At 46.4% G+C, this 20,419-nt stretch overlaps 1 protein-coding gene across 1 annotated transcript; it reads left to right on the top strand.

The window, feature by feature from the left end:
• Positions 1–13,879: 13,879 nt before the first annotated feature.
• Positions 13,880–18,739, top strand: LOC109758733 (uncharacterized). Its single transcript, XM_020317598.4, has 7 exons — positions 13,880–14,303; positions 14,799–14,955; positions 15,098–15,430; positions 15,828–16,016; positions 16,124–16,186; positions 16,271–16,553; positions 17,346–18,739. The coding sequence occupies exons 1-7, from the start codon at positions 14,100–14,102 to the stop codon at positions 17,389–17,391; spliced, it is 1,275 nt and encodes a 424-aa protein (XP_020173187.1). The 5' UTR covers positions 13,880–14,099; the 3' UTR covers positions 17,392–18,739.
• The last annotated feature ends 1,680 nt before the right edge of the window (positions 18,740–20,419 follow it).

Raw genomic sequence — 20,419 nt, 5'->3', positions numbered from 1 at the left:
GTTCCTTACGCGGTTGGGTGATTTATGAGACCCCCTTGACAGTTCGCCATGAATAAAACTCCTCCAGCAAGGCCCAACCTTGGTTTTACCATTTGCCACCTAAGCCTTCTTCCCTCGGGTTTTCGCGAGCCCGAGGGTCATCTTTATTTAAACCCCCGGGCCAGTGTTCCTTTGAGTGCTGGTCCAAACTAGAGCCCTTTGCAGCGCCACCTCGGGGAAACTTGAGGCCTGGTTTTAGTTGTACGGACTGCTCATCCGGTATGATGACAAGCAACGGATTTTGCATACTACTTATTCTTGTAGAAAGGATTAAGATAGATATTGCGCAAACTTGGGAAGGTCTTCATCGAACCACCGGTAGGATTGAAACAACGAATAAATTGATATGATAACGAAGGAAGAGAAATCTTGAACGAACCACCGCGAGAATTGAAAACAATTGAAGAAAAGAGGACGAAACACCGTAAGAATTAAAGAACGCGCGAAAATACTCGAGGGAATTTAGATACATGAGAATGAATAGATCACGAGCTGACTAGAGGATACTTGAACGATCCACCGGTAAGATTTGGAGAATGAGATCTGAAAGCTGAGAATGAATAATTCTGAGATGATGAGTTCTAGAGAATCAAACTGAAAAGACTCCTGAATTGCTCCGGATGGGTGAAAAGAATACTCGCAGTCAAAAACAATTATGAGAGGATGGCAACAAGTTAGAACCATGAATCTTGAAGAGAGTGGAGCAAGATTTAAGAGAAACTCTTCTTCGGTCTTCAAATGTTGAGAATGACGATGAGAAACACCACCATGAATTGTTGAGATACTCCGGGATGAAAATTAGAAAGGTTGAACCAAAAATGAAAAGAATTTGAAAGATCTTGGAGAAAGACATTTGACTGATGATAATTCATTCTTACGTCAAACTTTGCAATGAATTTGAGAATAACTCCGAAAAGAATTAGAAGAGTCAGGTAAGATCCTGGGAAAAGACATGTGGGTTAGGGCCCACTCAAAAGAAACAACGTTGGAATGATTTAAAAGAAAGATTGCGCCGGTCGAATTAAATGGCTCAAAAGAGATAACAACCTCGAGATAGCTTGAACGGATTGGGAATGGAAATGTGAATCTTCTGAGATATCTTGTACACTCCGGAACCAATGAAAATAGTGAGAGGTGCACCGGTATGAGAAAGCATTGAAGCGAGGAAAGGAATATGATCAACACTGAAAGCTTGAATTGAATCCACCGGAAAAGAAAATGAGAACAAAGACGGATGAACTTGAAGCTCCTAAGCATCTTCCTGAGAATCACCGGCTAAGAACATTGACGGAAAAGAATGGAGAGACTTCACATGCATAAAATGGATACTTGGTTAAGACATCTGATTCCTTGAAGGAAAAGGTTGGGAGGGCGGGAAAAACAAAGGCAACTTGGGATGGATGAAACAAACACCGTTGAGAAAACATAGAGTTGATCTTGCGGATGTTGAAAATGATCGGATCCACTTGAAGAGAAACACACCGGTTGGAAATAGAATTGGGATGACACTCTTGATGACCAAGAAGGATTAACACTCCCATAGAAACATGAGAACACCACTTGGAAAAGGTATGGAATCAACACTTGACATTGAAGCAACTGGAATACCACAACTTAAAACAAAACAAAGGATTGGCTCACAGAATAAGCCGGAAACAAACATATGATAGATCCCATATCATATCATGTGTGTGTTGGAAAGATATCCTACGAGATACTTGAATTCCCACTTATAAACTCCCGAAACTTTCTGGTTATGCAATCTGGTGTTGGGGATACAGGGGACGCAATATATCTCACCCAAACTAACAATACCTAGATCCAGCTGTATCCATCCTTCAACACATAACCAAGAAACCTTCGGAAATCATTTACCTCAACCTTCGAAAAGCATCCGTTATACGAGTTATGGCAATACTCCCAAACTCCCGCCCCAGTACTGGGTGGCGTCGAGGTGATCTCACCAACAACTGCATAAAAGAGATTTTCGATGTCGGCGAAACTCAGGTATTCCAGAACTGCAACGATAAAATTGTGACGACAACACCTCGGAGCTCAACTCCCCTGGACACTGCCACAACCCCTAAATGTCAGGAGGCACCAAGAATAATGTTCTCGTCACAAAACCATCGGAACGATTCCAAGATACCCGCGTGATCCTAAATTCTTTTAGTGAAATTTGAGGAGAGGAGAGTCAAAATTTCTACGTCAGGGGGCCTCACCAGAGCGACGAAGGGACTGAGGAGTAAAAAGAATCCTACTCTCCGATATATATAATCCTAAGAATCAAAACATTTTTATTCTAGACTCAACAACGTCAGCAATTCGATCAAGTAGGGGTTCCTAAGTCGGGGATGGCTCTGATTACCAACTTGTAACACCCACGATGCGGCTATATCTCTCACGTGTCAAGGCACGACTTAGAGGCATAACCGCATTGTAGGTTTTGTCACAAGAAGGGTCATCTTCACACAATCCCATGTAATGAACAAGAATGGGATAAAGAGTTGGCTTACAATCGCCACTTCACACAATACATAAATAAATTCATACATCATTCAGAGTACACACATAGGTCCGACTACGGAACCAAAACAAAAGAAGACAACCCCAAATGCTAGATCCCCGATCGTCCCAACTGGGCTCCACTACTGATCATCAGGAAACGAAACATAGTAACGACCAAGTTCCTCGTCGAACTCCCACTTGAGCTCGGTTGCGTCACCTGCACTGGTATCGTCGGCACCTGCAACTGTTTTGGTAGAATCTGTGAGTCACGAGGACTCAGCAATCTCACACCCGCGAGATCAAGACTATTTAAGCTTATAGGAAAGGATGGGGTAATGAGGTGGAGCTGCAGCAAGCACTAAGCATATATGGTGGCTAACATATGCAAATGAGAGCGAGAAGAGAAACAACGCAACGGTCGCGAAGCTAGAAATGATCAAGAAGTGATCCTGAAACTCCTTACGTGCATACATAACACAGACCGTGTTCACTTCCCGGACTCCGCCGAAAAGAGACCATCACGGCTACACACACGGTTGATGTATTTTAATTAAGTCAAGTGTCAAGTTCTCTACAACCGGACATTAACAAATTCCCATCTGCCACATAACCGCGGGCACGGCTCTCGAAAGTTTATACCCTGAAGGGGTGTCCCAACTTAGCCCATTATAAGCTCTCACGGTCAACGAAGGATATTCCTTCTCCCGGAAATACCCGATCAGTCTCGGTATCCCGGTTTACAAGACATTTCGACAATGGTAAAACAAGACCAGCAAGACCACCCGCTGTGCCGACAAATCCCAATAGGAGATGCACATATCTCGTTCTCAGGGCACACCGGATAAGCTAAGCGTACAGGTACCGACGTAACCCAAGTTACCAAGGGATGGTCCCGCACGATGCTCTAGTTTGGACCAACACTCAGAGGAGCACTGGCCCGGGGAGGTTAAAATAAAGATGACCCTTGAGTCCGCAAAACCCAAGGGAAAAAGGCTTAGGTGGCAAATGTTAAAACCAAGGTTGGGCCTTGCTGGAGGAGTTTTATTCAAGGCGAACTGTCAAGGGGGTCCCATAAATCACCCAACCGCGTAAGGAACGCAAAATCAAGGAACATAACACCGGTATGACAAAAACTAGGGCGGCAAGAGTGGAACAAAACACCAGGCATAAGGCCGAGCCTTTCACCCTTTACCAAGTATATAGATGCATTAATTAAATAAGAGATATTGTGATATCCCAACATATCCATGTTCCAACATGGAACAAACTTCATCTTCACTTGCAACTAGCAACGCTATAAGAGGGGCTGAGCAAAAGCGGTAACATTGCCAAACAACGGTTTGCTAGGAAAGGTGGGTTAGAGGCTTGGCATGGCAATATGGGAGGCATGATATAGCAAGTGGTAGGTAGCGCGGCATAGCAATAGAGCGAACAACTAGCAAGCAAAGATAGAAGTGATTTCGAGGGTATGGTCATCTTGCCTGAGATCCTGCAAGGAAGAAGAACGAGTCCATGAAGAAGACAAACGGATGTAGTCGAACGAATCCTCACAACTCCGGAATGAAACCGAAGCTAACGAGAGAAGCAAACCGGAAAGAAGTAAACAACATGGTAAACAACCATCACATAAACATGGTATGATGCGCAACCAAGTATAATGCATGTCCGGTTTAATGAGGCATGGCATGGCAAAGTGCACAAACAATACTACAAATTAAGTGGAGCTCAATATGCAATGAGTTGCATATAGACGAAACACCACATTTGTTGAGGATATAAACCTTAGAGTCACCCGCCAGGAGGGGCCGGGTTACTCATAATGGTCATCGCCAGAAGCCCGGCGCCAAGCTTGAAGACGGTGGGCCAAAGATGGGCTTAAGACCCGGATATGGCTTAAGGCCCGTACTTACAACCATCATTATGGTAGAACTTGTAGTGTAAGGCAAGAATAGTTGAGAGTCTGAGCCGGACACTCTTATGAGCCGGCCGGGACTCTCAGAAGCTGCTGGGCGTCAACTTCTCTATATAAAGGGACGACCCGGCAGCGGTTTAGGGACAAGAAAGATCTGATCGAGAGCCAGGCATAGCAGTTAAGCTCCCTGTTCATTGAAACCATAATTAATACCACCTCAACTGGACGTAGGCTTTTACCTTCACCGTAAGGGGCCGAACCAGTATAAACCCTCGTGTTCCTTGTCCCGTTTAACCCCTTCAAGCTTCCTAGCAGCGATGGCTCCACGACTAAGTCCTAGCTTGAGGACATCTGCCGTGACAATTCCACGACAACATTCGAGTTATTTAGTTCGCTCTCGTTAAGGTACACAACAATATTGAATGTTTTTAAACATGGCAAGAGGTGAAGCATATGAAAACTACCTACCTAGGCAAGTTTAAATGAGGCCGGAACAACAAACAACAATTCCGGAAAAATCCCCATATGCATATTTTGATTTGGTACTGTTCTGCCATAAACACAATTTTAATGTTGTTAAACAGCAAAATAAAGTGCACCAAGTTAATTTATGCATTTTTCTTCCCCATTTACATATAAAGTTTATTTAAATCCGAGCTACGGTTATTTAGTTATGAAATAAATCATTTTAACATGGCATTTATACAAATTTAAACAAACAGCAAGTTTAAACATTTTTAACATGGATGAAAGTATCATATTATGAAACTAGATGAAAAACTAAGCATTTTACATGTATAAAGTTTTTACATATGATGCACGGTTTGTGAGTCATTAAATGCATGATCTAGAGGGACTAAACTGTAAAATAGTTGTCCTGGACAAATGGAAAAACCGTTGAGCAGAGAAAAAAAATACTGGGCCGGAAGGAGAAGAGCGGGTGGATCGGGAGGAGATCCCGAGGTGGATGCGGGAAAGAGTGGCGGCGGCGGCTAGGAGGATCCCTAGAAATTAGGTGGTTTGTCTAGGTTAGGTTAGGGGGTCTATATATAGCAAGTGAATTTTGGATAGGGGTATTTGGCCCCTCCGATCTTAATCGGATGGCCTGAAAAAATAGGGTAGGAGAGTCCAACGAGAAACCGATGATGATTTAGGGATGTTAGGGGATGATCCGGACCCATCGGTAACAACAACCCGGGTCGGGTTCGGGACAATTTTCGGACGCGCGCGAGGAGGGGTTTGTGCACTGTACAGAGAGACTCCGGTTTAGGCAAGAGGGCAAACGAATAACAAGGTTTGACTCGGAACGGTCAACGAAAGCAAGGGGGGAAACGGCAACTACGAGCGGATGCAAGTTTTATGAAAACATGAGAATGCAATGCTCATGATGACATGATGAATGCAACAAGCAAATAAAACACACGGCAACAACGAAAAACAAGGAAGGCATCTGGAGCGTCGATCTCGGGGCGTTACATTCATCAAGTGGCTTGGTGAAAATATCGGCAAGTTGCTTCTCGGTGTTGACATGGAATAAATCAATGTCCCCCTTTGCCACATGATCACGAATAAAATGATGACAAATCTCAATATGCTTGGTCTTACTATGTTGCACTAGATTTTTGGCGATCTTTATTGCACTTTCATCGTCGCACAAAAGAGGAAATTTGTCACATTTGACACCATAATCCATCAAAGTTTGTCTCATCCATAATAACTATGCACAGCAACTTCCGGCGGCAATGTACTTGGCTTCGGCGGTTGAGCAAGATATACAATTTTGCTTCTTCGAAGACCAACTTACCAAAGATCTCCCTAGGAATTGACATGAACCGGAAGTGGACTTGCGGTCAACCTTGTCTCCGGCCCAATCCGAGTCCGAGAATCCCACTAACTTGAATGTTGATCCTTTGGGATACCAAAGGCCCAAGTTTGGGGTATGAACCAAATATCGAAGGATCCTTTTCACTGCCGAAAAATGGCTCTCCTTGGGAGCGGATTGAAATCTTGCATACATACACACACTCAACATAATATTTGGTCTAGATGCACAAAGGTAAAGCAAGGAACCGATCATGGAGCGATATACCTTTTGATCCAGTTATTTACCATTGGGATCAAGATTAAGTTGGCCATTTGTGAGCGATATACCTTTATGAGCTTTTTCATGCAATTTTTCGGCAATGCAAGCACTACAAGGATGATCTTGCCTTTGCTATTGTCACCAAAGGAGATGTTTGAAGAGGCCTTGAGCGAATCAACAAACTCCACAAGCATCTCCCTCTCTCCGGTCATATGATTGGTGCATCCACTATCGACCACCCATTGTGTTCCACCAGAGATATAGTCCTACAAGAATCAAGCTTTTGGTTTTAGGTCCTCATTTTTCAATGGGTCCTAGAGAGTTAGAAACAAGGGTCTTAGGAACGCAAATAGTCCAAGCATAATCATCATAGTTAGTGCCAACGAATTTTGCAAATGTGTAACCATCATCTCCTCTCACGAGGACATAAGATGGATTGTGCTTGTCGGCAAAACCCTTGGGAATGGCGTTGTCCCTAGTGATCTTGCCATTCCCAACAACCCCTTTTCCTTCTCCTTCTCCTTGTGTCCTTCTTGCACAAAAACTACCTTTTGAGGTGGAGGAGGAGTAGGGCTGATCTTCTTCTTGTTGCTCTTCTTCTTGTTCTTCCTTTTCTTGGATGAGGGGTCAAACCCAATTCCCTCCTTGGCAAAACACTCCTTTTGGTTGCTCAAGAGGCCATTGAAGTTTTTCTCCCCTTGAACGCATGACACAAGCCCTTTCTCATTTTGGGCTTTCAACTTCTTATTCTCCTCTTGTAGAGAGACACAATCATGAACAAAGTTAGACGTACAAGATTCATCATTTAGCTCCATATGAGGTATGGAAGTAATGACCTTAATGGTTGTAGCTTTAAGTTGAGCATAAGATTCGGCGAGGGCAATGAGGTCACCTGTGACAACCTTGGAACTAGTCACAAGGAACTCATATTCCTCAATAAGTCTCGTGTGATCAACTAGAAGCTTTTCAACCCTAACATTAAGGGAATCCTTATTCTCAAGAGCAAGTTGCAAAGCATAGTTGGTTTTAACAAAGTTAATTTGATGAGCTGATAAGGCTTCCTCAAGTGATGCTCTCACGACACTCTCTTCATGTAGTTCGTGCTCGAGGAGTTCGACTCTTTTTCCTCTATGAGGAGGTTTTCAATTGTAACGCCCCGGATCCGACGCGCCAGGTGTCTGCCAGTTATTCGTCGTTGTTGCCATGTCATTTGCTTGCGTGTTGCATTTTGCCATGTCATCTTCTGCATTTTATATCATGTCATCATGTGCATTGCATTTGCATACGTGTTCGTCTTATGCATCCGAGCCTTTTCCCCGTTGTCCGTTTTGCAATCCGGCACACCTATCTCCTCCGGCGCCCCTTTTGCCTCTTTTCATGTGCGGGTGTTGAACGTTCTCGGAATGGACCGAGTCTTGCCAAGTGGCCTTGGTATACCACCGGTAGACCACCTGTCAAGTTTCGTGCCATTTGGAGGTCGTTTGATGCTCCAACGGTTAACCGGGTAACCGCAGATGCCTTCTGTGTGTTGCAGCAAACCCCCCCTTCAAACAGCCCCAAAACCCCTCTAAGTCTCCGCCATGCTCTAGGTCGTTCGATCACGATCGTGTGGGCGAAAACCGCACCTCATTTGGAGCCTCCTAGCTCCCTCTACCTATTTATATGTGACCCTCCCGAAAAACGAATCGCAGACTAAACCCTAGACCCGCTCCCTCTCCGCCGCCGGACACGTCCGGGCGGAGCCGGACGCGTCCACTCCCACCGCCGCCGCCACGTTTCACCACCGCCTTCGCCGTCGCCGCCGGCCCGCCCGAGCCCGCGGGGAGCCCTCCCGGCCCGCGAGCCCGGCCGCGCCCCGCGCCGTCTCCGCCGCCCCGCGGTCGCCGGCGTCCGCCGCCTCCTTGCCGCGCCGCCGCCGTGCGCCGCCGCCGGCCATCACCGCCGCCAAGCACCGCGCTCGCCCCCGCGCCGCCGCCGGTCTCCGACGCCGCCGCCCGGCGCTGCCCCTCCTCCCACCGCGCCGGCGCCGTCCTCTCCTCCCCTCCGGCCACCGCTGCCCCATCTCTGGTGCGCCGCGCCATCGCCGTCGAAGAGCCTCGGGCTCGATCCAGATCCACTGTACGAGCCCGTTTACTTTTCCCGATCCCAAATTTTCTCCAAGTCTTTTGTTTTTTACGATATGTGCCCCTGTTCAACATTGCATAACTCTCTATGTATAGCTCCGTTTCGGGCGTGTAATATATCGAATTGTTCGCCTCATGATGCTCTACATTTTGTTCAATTGCACCATGTTTATTAGAGGCCATATTGATGCCCAAATCTATGTTGCAAGAGTGCTAGTTGCTGTTATCTTCTGGTTCTTAGCAGAACTTGGAGATTTGTCATTTTTGTATCATTTAATCTGTGCATCTTATGGGCATGAGCTCTACATGTGTTTTGTTGTATGCCATGCCATCTTTTCAGTGGTGTATGCCATGTATTTTTGTGGTCTCTGTGGTGACTAGCACAAGCATGCAAAGTAGGCCCCGTGATGTTTCTGATTTCAGGGACTTAGTGATTCCTCTTTCTTTGTCTGCTGTTATTTTGTTGTCATGTAAACTTGATGCTACAGAGAGATCCATGCATATTTTGGAGATATTCAGTAAGGATGTTTTGTAGATATAGTTGTAATTGATCCATTCCTGCCCTTATTTGCAATTATTGAGTGCCATAGCATGGCTAAATCTTGCTCTACTTTTGCTATAAAATATTTCTGGCAGATTCTTAACATGATATGCAATTTTGCCAAGCTTGTTGTAGTTGTTCCATGCATGCTATGCTTTTGTTCTTGCCATGGTTAGCTTCATAAACATGCTATATTGCTGTATGTATGCTTGTTTTATCATGCATTGCCTTGTGGTGAGTGCATCAAGCTCACCAAGATGCCTTCATATTATTATTTCTGCCATGCTCTGCTTTCTGCCAAGTCTGAAACCTGATAACGAAACGTGCTATGTTTACATGGTTGTCATCATATCTTATGGTACTTTTTGGCTTATGGTCAGTAAGGAACTTTTGTTATATGCTTTGAGTAGATTCATGTCATGCCTTGTTTTGCCATGTTAAGTTCCTGTAGCATGTCGATTTCGTGCTCTCAACATTACAACCTGATGTTGTTTCTGTCATGTCCAGTAATTTCTGCCAAGTCTGTGAACCTGTTATTATTTGCAATCTTGCCATGTCCTTTTGGGCATGTTCTAGGGATTTCTGGAGATAGCTCAGTGTTCATGTTTTGTTGTGATTTACCTGTACATCATGTCCCTGCCTTTGGTTTTCATGTTGAGTTGCTGTAGCATATTGTTTTGATGCTCGCTAGGTGCCTAGTTGCTGTTTTGGACAGATTGTTGCTATATATTGTTTGGAGTGTATGTGTTGCACCGTTGCTCCGTTTTGAGCATGCTCTATATGAAACTTGCTTAGAATTGCATGTAGTTTCATATTATCATGTTGCATCCTTGTTTTGAGGTGTTTGCTTGATGTTTGTATGCATTTTGCATCAATGCCATGTTTATCTTGTGTTGCGCATATCTTCTAGGCCGTAGCTCCGAATCTAATGAACTTTATACGTAACTTGACTAGAATTTCGTGTAGATCATCATGGTGCTCTTTAAATTGCTGTTTAAAAACTTCAACTTAATGCTTATTCAGTTCTGAACCAATTTCGAAATTTGCATATGAGGACTTACCGGAATTGTTATATGTTGTTTCCGGCCTCATTTAAACTTGCTTTGATGTGTTGTTCTTGTATGCATCATCTCTTGTCACGAGTAGCTTCATATAGCCTTTTCATGCATCATTCTTGATTGAGCATCATGCCTTGTTCATGTGTGGTGTGTTTACCTTGTTGTGTGCTTCTTCTCGATAGTTCCCGTGTCGTTGCGATCGTGAGGATTCGTTCGTCTTCGTGGCTTCATCTTCTTCATGGACTCGTTCTTCTTCCTAGCGGGATTTCAGGCAAGATGACCGTTACCCTGGATCTCATTTATCATTGCTATGCTAGTTGCTTCGTTCTATTGCTATGTTGCGCTACCTATTCACTTGCTCTTCAAGCCTCCCAATTGCCATGAACCTCTAACCTTTGTCACCCTTCCTAGCAAACCGTTGTTTGGCTATGTTACCGCTTTGCTCAGCCCCTCTTATAGCGTTGCTAGTTGCAGGTGAAGATGAAGATTGCTCCATGTTGGATTATGTTTATGTTGGGATATCACAATATCTCTTATATTATTAATGCATCTATATACTTGGTAAAGGGTGGAAGGCTCGGCCTTATGCCTGGTGTTTTGTTCCACTCTTGCCGCCCTAGTTTCTGTCATACCGGTGTTATGTTCCTTGATTTTGCGTCCCTCACGCGGTTGGGTGATTTATGGGACCCCCTTGACAGTTCGCTTTGAATAAAACTCTTCCAGCAAGGCCCAACCTTGGTTTTACCATTTGCCTAGCCTATTTCTTTTCCCTAGGGAGTCGCTCTCTCGAGGGTCATCTTATTTCACCCCCGGGGCCAGTGCTTCTCTAAGTGTTGGTCCGAACCGAGTAGCCTGCGGGGCCACCTCGGGGAAACTCGAGGTCTGGTTTTACTCGTAGCTTGACTTATCCGGTGTTGCCCTGAGAACGAGATATGTGCAGCTCCTATCGGGATTGTCGGCACATCGGGCGGCTTTGCTGGTTTTGTTTTACCATTGTCGAAATGTCTTGTAACCGGGATTCCGAGACTGATCGGGTCTTCCCGGGAGAAGGAATATCCTTCGTTGACCGTGAGAGCTTATGATGGGCTAAGTTGGGACACCCCTGCAGGGTATTATCTTTCGAAAGCCGTGCCTGCGGTTATGTGGCAGATGGGAATTTGTTAATATCCGGTTGTAGAGAACTTGACACTTGACCTTAATTAAAACGCATCAACCGCGTGTGTAGCCGTGATGGTCTCTTCTCGGCGGAGTCTGGGAAGTGAACACGGTTTCTGGGTTATGTTTGACGTAAGTAGGAGTTCAGGATCACTTCTTGATCATTGTTAGTTTCACGACCGTTCCGTTGCTTCTCTTCTCGCTCTTCTTTGCGTAAGTTAGCCACCATACATGCTTAGTCGCTGCTGCAACCTCACCACTTTACCCCTTCCTTACCCTTTAAGCTTTGCTAGTCTTGATACCCATGGTAATGGGATTGTTGAGTCCTCGTGGCTCACAGATTACTACAACACCAGTTGCAGGTACAGGTTTTGCGATGATCATGACGCGAGAGCGATGTCTTGTTTTGGAGTTCTTCTTCTGCTTCTTCTTCGATTAGGGGATAGGTTCCAGGTCGGCAGCCTGGGCTAGCAGGGTGGATGTCGTTTGAGTTTCTGTTTATGTTTCATCCATAGTCGGATGTTGTTCTTATGTATTGATGTATTGATGTATTCGTGCGGCTTTTGTATGCCTTGTATGTATCCCCAAATATTATGTAATGTTGATGTAATGATATCCACCTTGCAAAAGCGTCTTCAAGATGCGCTTCTATCCTTGGTGGGACCTTCGTGTTTCTTTAGGATAGGGTTGCATCTTGGGCGTGACATCAATGTTCTCAATAAAATCATCGCGTTCGGCAAGTGACTTAAGGAGATCACCAAAACGAGCACGAGCTTCACCATGAAGAGTTTTCATGAAAGCCATCAAGGAATCCTCATCATTATCCACACCCTCTTCACACTCATCCTCCACTATCTCACATGAGACATTGGGAGTGTAGATGGCCGCTTTTTGAGATTTGGACTTTGTTTTTACCTCTTTGGCCATAAGGCACCGATGAGCGAAAGGCTTGTCCTCGTTTGGAGAGTTTAAGAGGCCGGTGGTGGAGTAGGAGGTAGTGGCATGCATGGCAATGGTGGCCGTGCCCACATGGTCATCATCACCGTCATATTCATCTCCAGACATGTATTCTTCAGGGACTAAAGCCTTGTCATCTTTCCTCTTCATGAACTTGGTGAACTTCTTCTTCTTGAGCACAAGCTTCTCAGACTTGTCTTCACGTCTCTCATACGAACAATCATGCACAAAGTGTCTTGGGCTATCACAATTGTAGCATTTTCTTCGTCCAAACGATCTTCCTTGAAGATTCTTCCCTTTGTTTGCCATGGTCCTGGAGTACTTTTTGACTAAGGGAGCCAAGTCTTCTGCAAAGTCATTTGCCGGGCATGAGGTGTCAACATCTTCCTCATAAGTCTCTTCAACCACTTCTTCGTCCCTTGAAGGCTGACTAACAACTTTCTTGGCCTTCAAATTAAGATTTGAGTTATTGGTTGCTTGAGCAATCGCAAAGGTGTTCTTGGACTTGGTCTAAAAAGAACATGAGTTGAGAAAGTGGAGACAACTTGAGCCGCGGTCAACTTGTGATAATCCTGGCGTTGATATATCATCATAACCATGATGTGTTCCGTGAGAACCATAACATCTATGGACTTGTCCTTGATGAAATCATCATTTGCCCAAATGCACCCAAAGGTCCTTAAGTTGAGCACAAGAGACTTCAACCTTCGGTACACCTCTTCCGCGGACTCACCCTCTTTCCTCACAAATAGATCGACTTCTTGCTTGAGCAAAGCCAACCGAGATCTTCGAATTGCTTCATCACATTCGAGAGCCTCCTCAAGGCAATCCCAGATTTCCTTTGCGGTCTTGAGAAGAGCAATGGAGTCATTATAGTCATCGGTCCCTGCGGTGCACAACATGTTGTGGGTGGTTGCTGTCGGATCTCAGGTTCCGGCAAAACCCTTAAGGTTCGAACACTGGGGTGCGCGCGAAGTTCTCCTCCTACCGATTCACGTCCTAGCTTTGCTAAAATCTCAAGGGCTAACTCGACAAGCTCGCAACACAAAGAACACAAGATTTATACTGGTTCAGGCCACCGTTGTGGTGTAATACCCTACTCCAGTGTGGTGGTGGTGGATTGCCTCTCGAACTGAGGATGAATAGTTACAAGGGGAAGAACAGCCTCCTGAGGTTGAGGTGTTCTTGTGCTCGGTGTGTGGCTAAGGGTTGGCTAAAGATCAGATGCCTCCTACTGCGGTGACTAGTCTATACTACTCTATAGTGTACCAATTTTGAATTTGGTCCCCCCTCTCTCCTCCTAGCATCTCAAGCCAAACATGGACCGTTGATTCAGCTTGCTGTGTTCAATATCTGCCGTCAGATCTTTACCAAACCGAATCCAAGGGCTGAGATCTTCGGGATTCGCAGCCGGCCCCCGCGCGCGCTTTGGTTTTGAGCCCTTTGGATGCGCGCGCTCTGTTATTCTGGAAGCACCTAGAGCGTCCCCACCTAAATAAAATACCAACAAAAAAAAATCCCGCGCCATCTCCTCTCTCTCATCGAAGCAGACTCTGTTTCGTGGTTTCACCGTCCCCTCGCCGTCGCCCTGTACTCGCGCCACCGCTTCCTTCCTAGCATCTCCTCTAGAGACAGATCTGCCCTACGCCCCCGGCCGCGGCAAGCCCTCCTCCCTTTCAACCCCAATCGCTCAAACTCGGGCCACCGCAGGAGCTTTTCCTTCATGCGTTCACCACCCCTTGCTACTGTTCCACGTGGTCGCCGCCACCGCATCCTGGCATCTCCGGCCGTATGCGCATCAGGCCAATCCGCCCCGGAGGCCATCGCTGCTGCAAGTGCTAGCAGCCGGATGACATACCAGTGCAGCCCGACGGCCGTGAACAAAGCATCCTCAACCTCACGCACTAACAGCTTAGATGTTGAAGAGGTAAGATACAATTTGAGAAAGTATAGAAGTGGTGGTAATTTCTTTGATGATCTTTATATATTCTAATTATATGTGTATCAGATGCCATAAATCCGAACCCAGATTTTGTATTTCAGTATAGAAATCAAGAAATTATATCACAGCATACTCTGACCACCACGTGTTTGTGTTTATGTCCACAAAGTTTTTTTTTCGTTTCATTTCTCATACTTCCATAGAAGTGTTACAGCCATTTAAAAACCCATCTTCACTGCTGTATGTTACATTTGAAATGATTTTTTTATAGAGAACACTGCTATATGTTACACTGTACCATGTCAAAATCTGTACTGACAAAACATCAATACTGTCTATTGTTGGATTATTTATGAATATCAATTAATATGCCAAAAAATGGTTTGCTACAAGAAGTTTTATGTGACTTAAGCTTCGCGTGCGTATACTGCTGCATGCTCTACCTATGCTTATGCTAATGTTGTCTACTATGTTGCTCAGCGCCTTGGCAGAGTCAAGTGTGGACAATTATCTAGGAAGCAAGTGAATGGAAGTTCAAGTAACCATACAGCAGGATCCATTGGAATGCCATTACGGGCCCCTTTTCAAGATATTACAAATGTGGTTGACTCACATAGTTTATCAAAAGGGAGACAAGGTACGTCCTTAATAATTCTGGTCACCAGAATATTGAAACAAGATTACAACTTCTTAGATGTTGTTATATAAATAAATAAAACCTATGCCTTGTGTATTAAAAGAGTGATCACGGTTTTTCTGAAATGTTCTATTTATTTCAGCACAAAAAATTCTTGGTTCAGTGGATCATCCAATTACTGGGACAAAACGATCAATCAATCTATCTGGCATATCCATACAGTCAAATACTCCTTCAACTGGACACATAAGTCTAACAACAAATGCTTCCGAGCGTAAGCGTTATCGTGATCGGGAAAGATACTTGGAGATGACTCCAGAACAGCACGCTGCCTACCTGGAAAGGAACCGTGAGTACAAACGGAGAAGGAAAAATCCTGCTGCAGTTAGTGATAATGCACAATCTGGGAGTCAAACTTGTACTTGTACCAATGGAAGCATGCACACAACTATTCTCACCAGTTCAATTACAGAAGGTACATAGTAATGCAATAATATTCTGTCTTATTTTTTAGTATTAACATAAATTCCTTCATGTCCTAATTATTACATGAATTGTCACTTAATCATGTTATGTTTATCTCCAAAACGGGCATGTATATGTATATAATAAAAAAACATGCTTATCATTCAGATTGTGATAGGCATTTCTGATGAGTAGAATATTAACATCCACTTCCTGCTCTACTATTATTTGTTAATACATATTACTGTATAATTAATTTTTTTGGCAGAACTCATACCAATAATTTGATGAGCTTAAACTTTCTGCATCTTACAATATCCTTCGATTTGGCATAATCAGTCTGGTTGCTAAAAGTTAGACCGCGATCAGTCCATCTGACATATCTACATCATGTAATTAATTGACAGGTACTGGTCAACATAAGCGTGTATCAGCATTCCTGGACAAGGGCAGTGGACATAAGAGAAGGAGATTGTCTAATGGGGCAGGTTGTAGTAATACTGGAAACGGAACACATGAAGATGGTGTAGCCAATGAGCAGGAAGACCATGACAGCACCATCTATGTTCCAGATGGTTCTTTTCCTGCCCTAGAAGGTAATACAATTGTCACGGTGTACCATAGCTATTTCTAATGAATCGATCAATCATCAACTTTACTTCTCCTAAAATATTATTTTACTAATTGACAAATTGATGTATAGATGAAACTGGGCAATCTGAATATATGACTGAAGATGATGAGGGTTACATATTCGCTGGACACGGTAAGCATTAATGTGTGTTCTTAGTATAAATAATTATTACTACCATTGCGACACAGTTTTCTCACTATTAAAAAGAATGGACAGGAACGGATTGTGTATTATCATATCGAGACCCAAACCATGCAAATTGTGAAATGCAAGAGGATCCTTTTGATTGTATATATCGGAATGTACCAAGTGGCCATCATGTTTCGCAGCCAGTGCCTAACTGCACAAATTGCAATGCAAAACGGTTCCAGTATGAGAATCCAACATTTTGTTGCATGGGTGGCAAGGTCAAGATAGTAACTCCATATGTTCCTGATGAAATGCGCCGACTATACACAAGTCAAGATCCTGACGCTAAGTACTTTCAGGACAATATCCGGTACTTCAATTCTCACTTTTCTTTTACCTCTCTTGGTGTTATCTTGGACCAGAGATATTGCAATAAAAAGTTTGGTGTTTACACTTTCCGTGCACAAGGTCAAATTTATCATCGAATTGATCAATTGGTTCCAGTAGAAGATGGCCCTAAGCATTTACAACTATACTTTTATGACACTGAATCAGATTTGCAACACAGATTTCGTTATTCTCCTAATCTTGATAGAGTTCTCATTGGAAAATTGGCGACCATACTTTCATCTAATCCTTACGCCCAGACATTTCGAAGCCTTGGTTCAGTGTCAAACCTTGATGAGTATCGAATTGAGCTCAACACAGACATTTCTTTAGATCAACGAGTATATAATGCACCAACTACATCACAAGTAGCAGCAATCTGGGTAGAAGGAAATAATCCTCAGGGTCACTTCGATAGGAGTATAATGGTATATGGTAAATCAAATGATCCACAGTACATAAAAGCGTACCATGGCTGTTATGACCCACTTCCATATCCACTATTTTTCCCAAACGGGGAAGTTGGGTGGAACTTGAAAATACCAAAAGTGAGATCAAATGTCATTGTTAATAAGATCAATCAAGAAGATGAATATAACGAAGAAGGTAAATTGTGCCGCATAATCAACTGTCGCTTATATTATATTTAAAAAATTATTTATCTAAATTAAAATGTTTTCCATTATAGGGATGGAGTATAACTCTGGTTCATTGAATGCCTCTTCGCACATTTTTTTGTCCCAATACTTAACTTGATACACTCTCATGTTGGCAGGGTCAATTGGAATCTTATGCCTTTATGGATCATGAACTTGAAGTGAAGGCTTCTGCTGAGCTCTAAGAGCAACTCCAATGGGGCGACCCATTTCGTTCGCCCGCGTCCGTTTGGGTCGGCGCGGACAAAAGTGGCGGCCTAACGCGCCGACCCAAACTCAAATCGTGTCCGCCTGGCGTCCCCGCCGACCCATTTCCGGCCCAAAATTGCGCCTGGAATGCGTCGGCGCGGACGCGAAGCGGACTCGCCGCGCGTCTCCTCGCCGTCCGCCGCATCCCCACCTGGCGGCCACCCAACCGCCACCGGTCGTCTTGTTTATGACGACCACCGACAGCGGGCCCACGCGTCAGCCAGTGGAAGCGTCCTTTTTTAACCACGCATGCGGCGGGGTCGGCCTCATCCACTTCTCCCGTCCACATCTGCCCCCCCACCACTCCATTTGCTTCCTCGCCGATGACCGCAAACCCTAGCGCGCCCATGGGCCTCTTCGGCAGCAGCAATGGCAAGGGCAAGGGCACCCCCGGCGCCTCGTCCTCCCGTGCTCCCCTTCCCCCTCCTCCTCCTCCGGCGGCTCGGGTGTCGACGCCGTCCCGCCGCCGTTCCCACCGCCGCCCCCTCAGGTAGAGCCGGAGGACATGGAGGCGGAGGCGGAGTACCAAGCCGCCCTCGAGGAGGCCCTGCAACACGCGCTGGAGGCTAGCCGCCTCGAGGAGGACGCACACTGGGATGGGCTGGAGCAAGCCCTTGCCCTGTCGGCGGCGAGGGACTCCGTCCACACCCCGCTCTTCGTGCCGCCACCGCCACCGTCGCCGCCCGTCCAGCCCAAGCCGGAGCCGAAGCTGGAGCCGACGCGTAAGCGCTCCCCGCCTCCACCCACTTGGCCGGAGGAGGCCTACTCGTGGACGGGCCAGTACCGCGAGTGGGTGAGCGCGCCTCCCGTCCACTTCGCCACGACGCCGGAGGAGGAGGCGGCCCACCTCGAGCGATGGAAGGAGCACTGGCTCCGCCAGGAGCAGGCCGACGGCGAGGAGCAGATGCGCTACGAGGCCATGCTCCAACGCGACGCGGAGGCGCTCCGGCTCGAGGAGGAGGAGCGTGCGTGGCTTGCCGCAATGTCGCCGCCCCAGCAGACGCCGGAGGAGGCTGCCCTGGCAGCGTACCGGGTGGCGTTCGGGTGGGCTGGCCCTGCTCCGGTCTTCATCGACCTCACCGACGACGGCGGCGTCGATGGCAAGGGCAAGAGCAAGGCCGGCGATGTCTAGGGCAGCGTGCCGGGCGGCAGCATGCGGATGCAGACTTTTTTTAATGTTTTATTTAATGTTTATTAGATTTATGTGGACTTTGGCCGGAGTTTGACCGGCCACTTTATGTTTAATTATGTTTATTTATGTTTATTTCATGCAACTTGTTATTTTTTTTCCACGGCGGCACATTTGGGTCGGCCTCCCCGTTGGGCGGTCAAGCCGACCCATTTTAAAATGCGAACGCGCACGTCCGCCTGACCGACCCAAACGGACAAAGCGCGTGTCCGTTTGGGTCGCCCCGTTGGAGTTGCTCTAAGCATCCATGCTTCAGGCAACATTACTATCAGATGCCAGCTTCCTTTTGGCATGAGCTACCCTCTTTAGTTGTGGATTTGAAAAATGATAGTAAAAGAAGTGTATGTATTTATATGTACTGTTGTACGTGGCATAGCTGTCTATAAACAATACGTGAGATCAACCCTGAAAACAAACTCAGCTCGCAAATAGCAATAATTGTATGGTGGGCGATTCTGCCATGACCTATTTGGCTATAAGTTATTGATGTTCGACTTGTAGCTGTGAGCACTTGTGTTGCAAATTGTAGTTGAGCTTTTGCTTATGTTGTACAGTGGGATACATTTTCCAAACCTATATATGGATGAGAAACAAGGGGTCTAAAAATAGGAATGATTATTTTCTTTTACGTAAATTGGACCATATGCTATCTTTTAGTTCCGTCTTAATTGGTTACTACGTGCAAAGTACGTGCAATTTACTAGTCCTATTTATAGAGGCCCTAGTCTTCTTCCCAAATATTGAGCGGGAAGGGAGCCAACAACGGCCAATTTGAAAGGGGACAGCTAGTACAGCTTATCTTGACAAAAGTAGTCTTCGTCTGCCAAAGGCTTTGATGGTGACGCCGCCTTGGGCTTCATGGTGACCTCCGCCTTGCCGTCCTGCTGGTCTTGGTCTCGTTGCACTGATATGGAAACCTTTGCTTGATGTCTCGGTATTCCGCGCCTGCGCTTGCCTTCTTAGCACCAAAGAGAAAAACAAGGACACTGTGCGCCCTGGCGCCCACCTGGCCTCGGTCGTCATGGCTCACGTCACGAGAACCTCGCGAGATTTGCCTTGCCTTGATCTCTCCGCCCCTCGCGAGCCAACCTGGTGAGGCCGCCCTTGAGGAGGTCTTGTGTCGTCCGCCTCGTGAGGCTTGGGCCCTCGCGTGGGTCTGGAATGCTTGTTGGTGAAGATGGGTTGTACGGGCCCACAAGCAGAGCCACGCCGTGGGCCGCATGCAGGCAAGTCTGGGGACCCCCCGTTCCCAGAATGCCGACAGTAGCCCCCGGGCCCAAGGCGCGCTCGGGCTTGGCTTCAAGGCGAAGCCAAAGGTCAAGTGCGGAGCGCCGCGGGCCCCAATAGCCTGTGGCCTTGGTCGACGCGTGGCGGTTGGTTGCACGTGGACGTCCCCGCTTCCCCACGTTGCCTCGGCAACTGCCCGACTTGACAAGTCCCTGCGACATGCAAGGGAAAACCATCATTACCTGTGATCGTGGGGGGCGCTGGTTGGCCTTCTCTTGCTATAAATGGGAGGGGGGCAGAGCCCCCGTCGCCCATCTCTTCCCATTCCGCTTGCTTCTCCTCCTCTGCTCCACCGTCGACACCAATGGTGCCGTCGAAGAGGTTCTCTGCCGCGGAGAAGGGGAAGGCCCCTCGCGAGGGGCCTGGCTCCCCGGCGCCCAAGCGTGGACGCGGCCGTCCCCGCAAGCACACCGCGACCCCCGCCGTGGCCCCTCGCTCCCGGGGTGGCGCCGCTGCGCGTGGCAGGGG

This window comes from Aegilops tauschii, chromosome 2 (genome assembly GCF_002575655.3).
Source record: "Aegilops tauschii subsp. strangulata cultivar AL8/78 chromosome 2, Aet v6.0, whole genome shotgun sequence".
Classification (NCBI taxonomy): domain Eukaryota; kingdom Viridiplantae; phylum Streptophyta; class Magnoliopsida; order Poales; family Poaceae; genus Aegilops; species Aegilops tauschii.
The sequence above is the reverse complement of the archived record's forward strand: the minus strand, read 5'-3'. Positions and strand labels throughout refer to the sequence as shown.

Coding starts and splice junctions, on each gene's coding strand:
- LOC109758733 (XM_020317598.4), top strand. CDS start 14,100: ATGCGTTCACCACCCCTTGCTACTGTTCCACGTGGTCGCCGCCACCGC. Junction 14,304..14,798: donor ACAGCTTAGATGTTGAAGAG/GTAAGATACAAT, acceptor TATGTTGCTCAG/CGCCTTGGCAGAGTCAAGTG. Junction 16,554..17,345: donor TACTTTCAGGACAATATCCG/GTACTTCAATTC, acceptor TCATGTTGGCAG/GGTCAATTGGAATCTTATGC.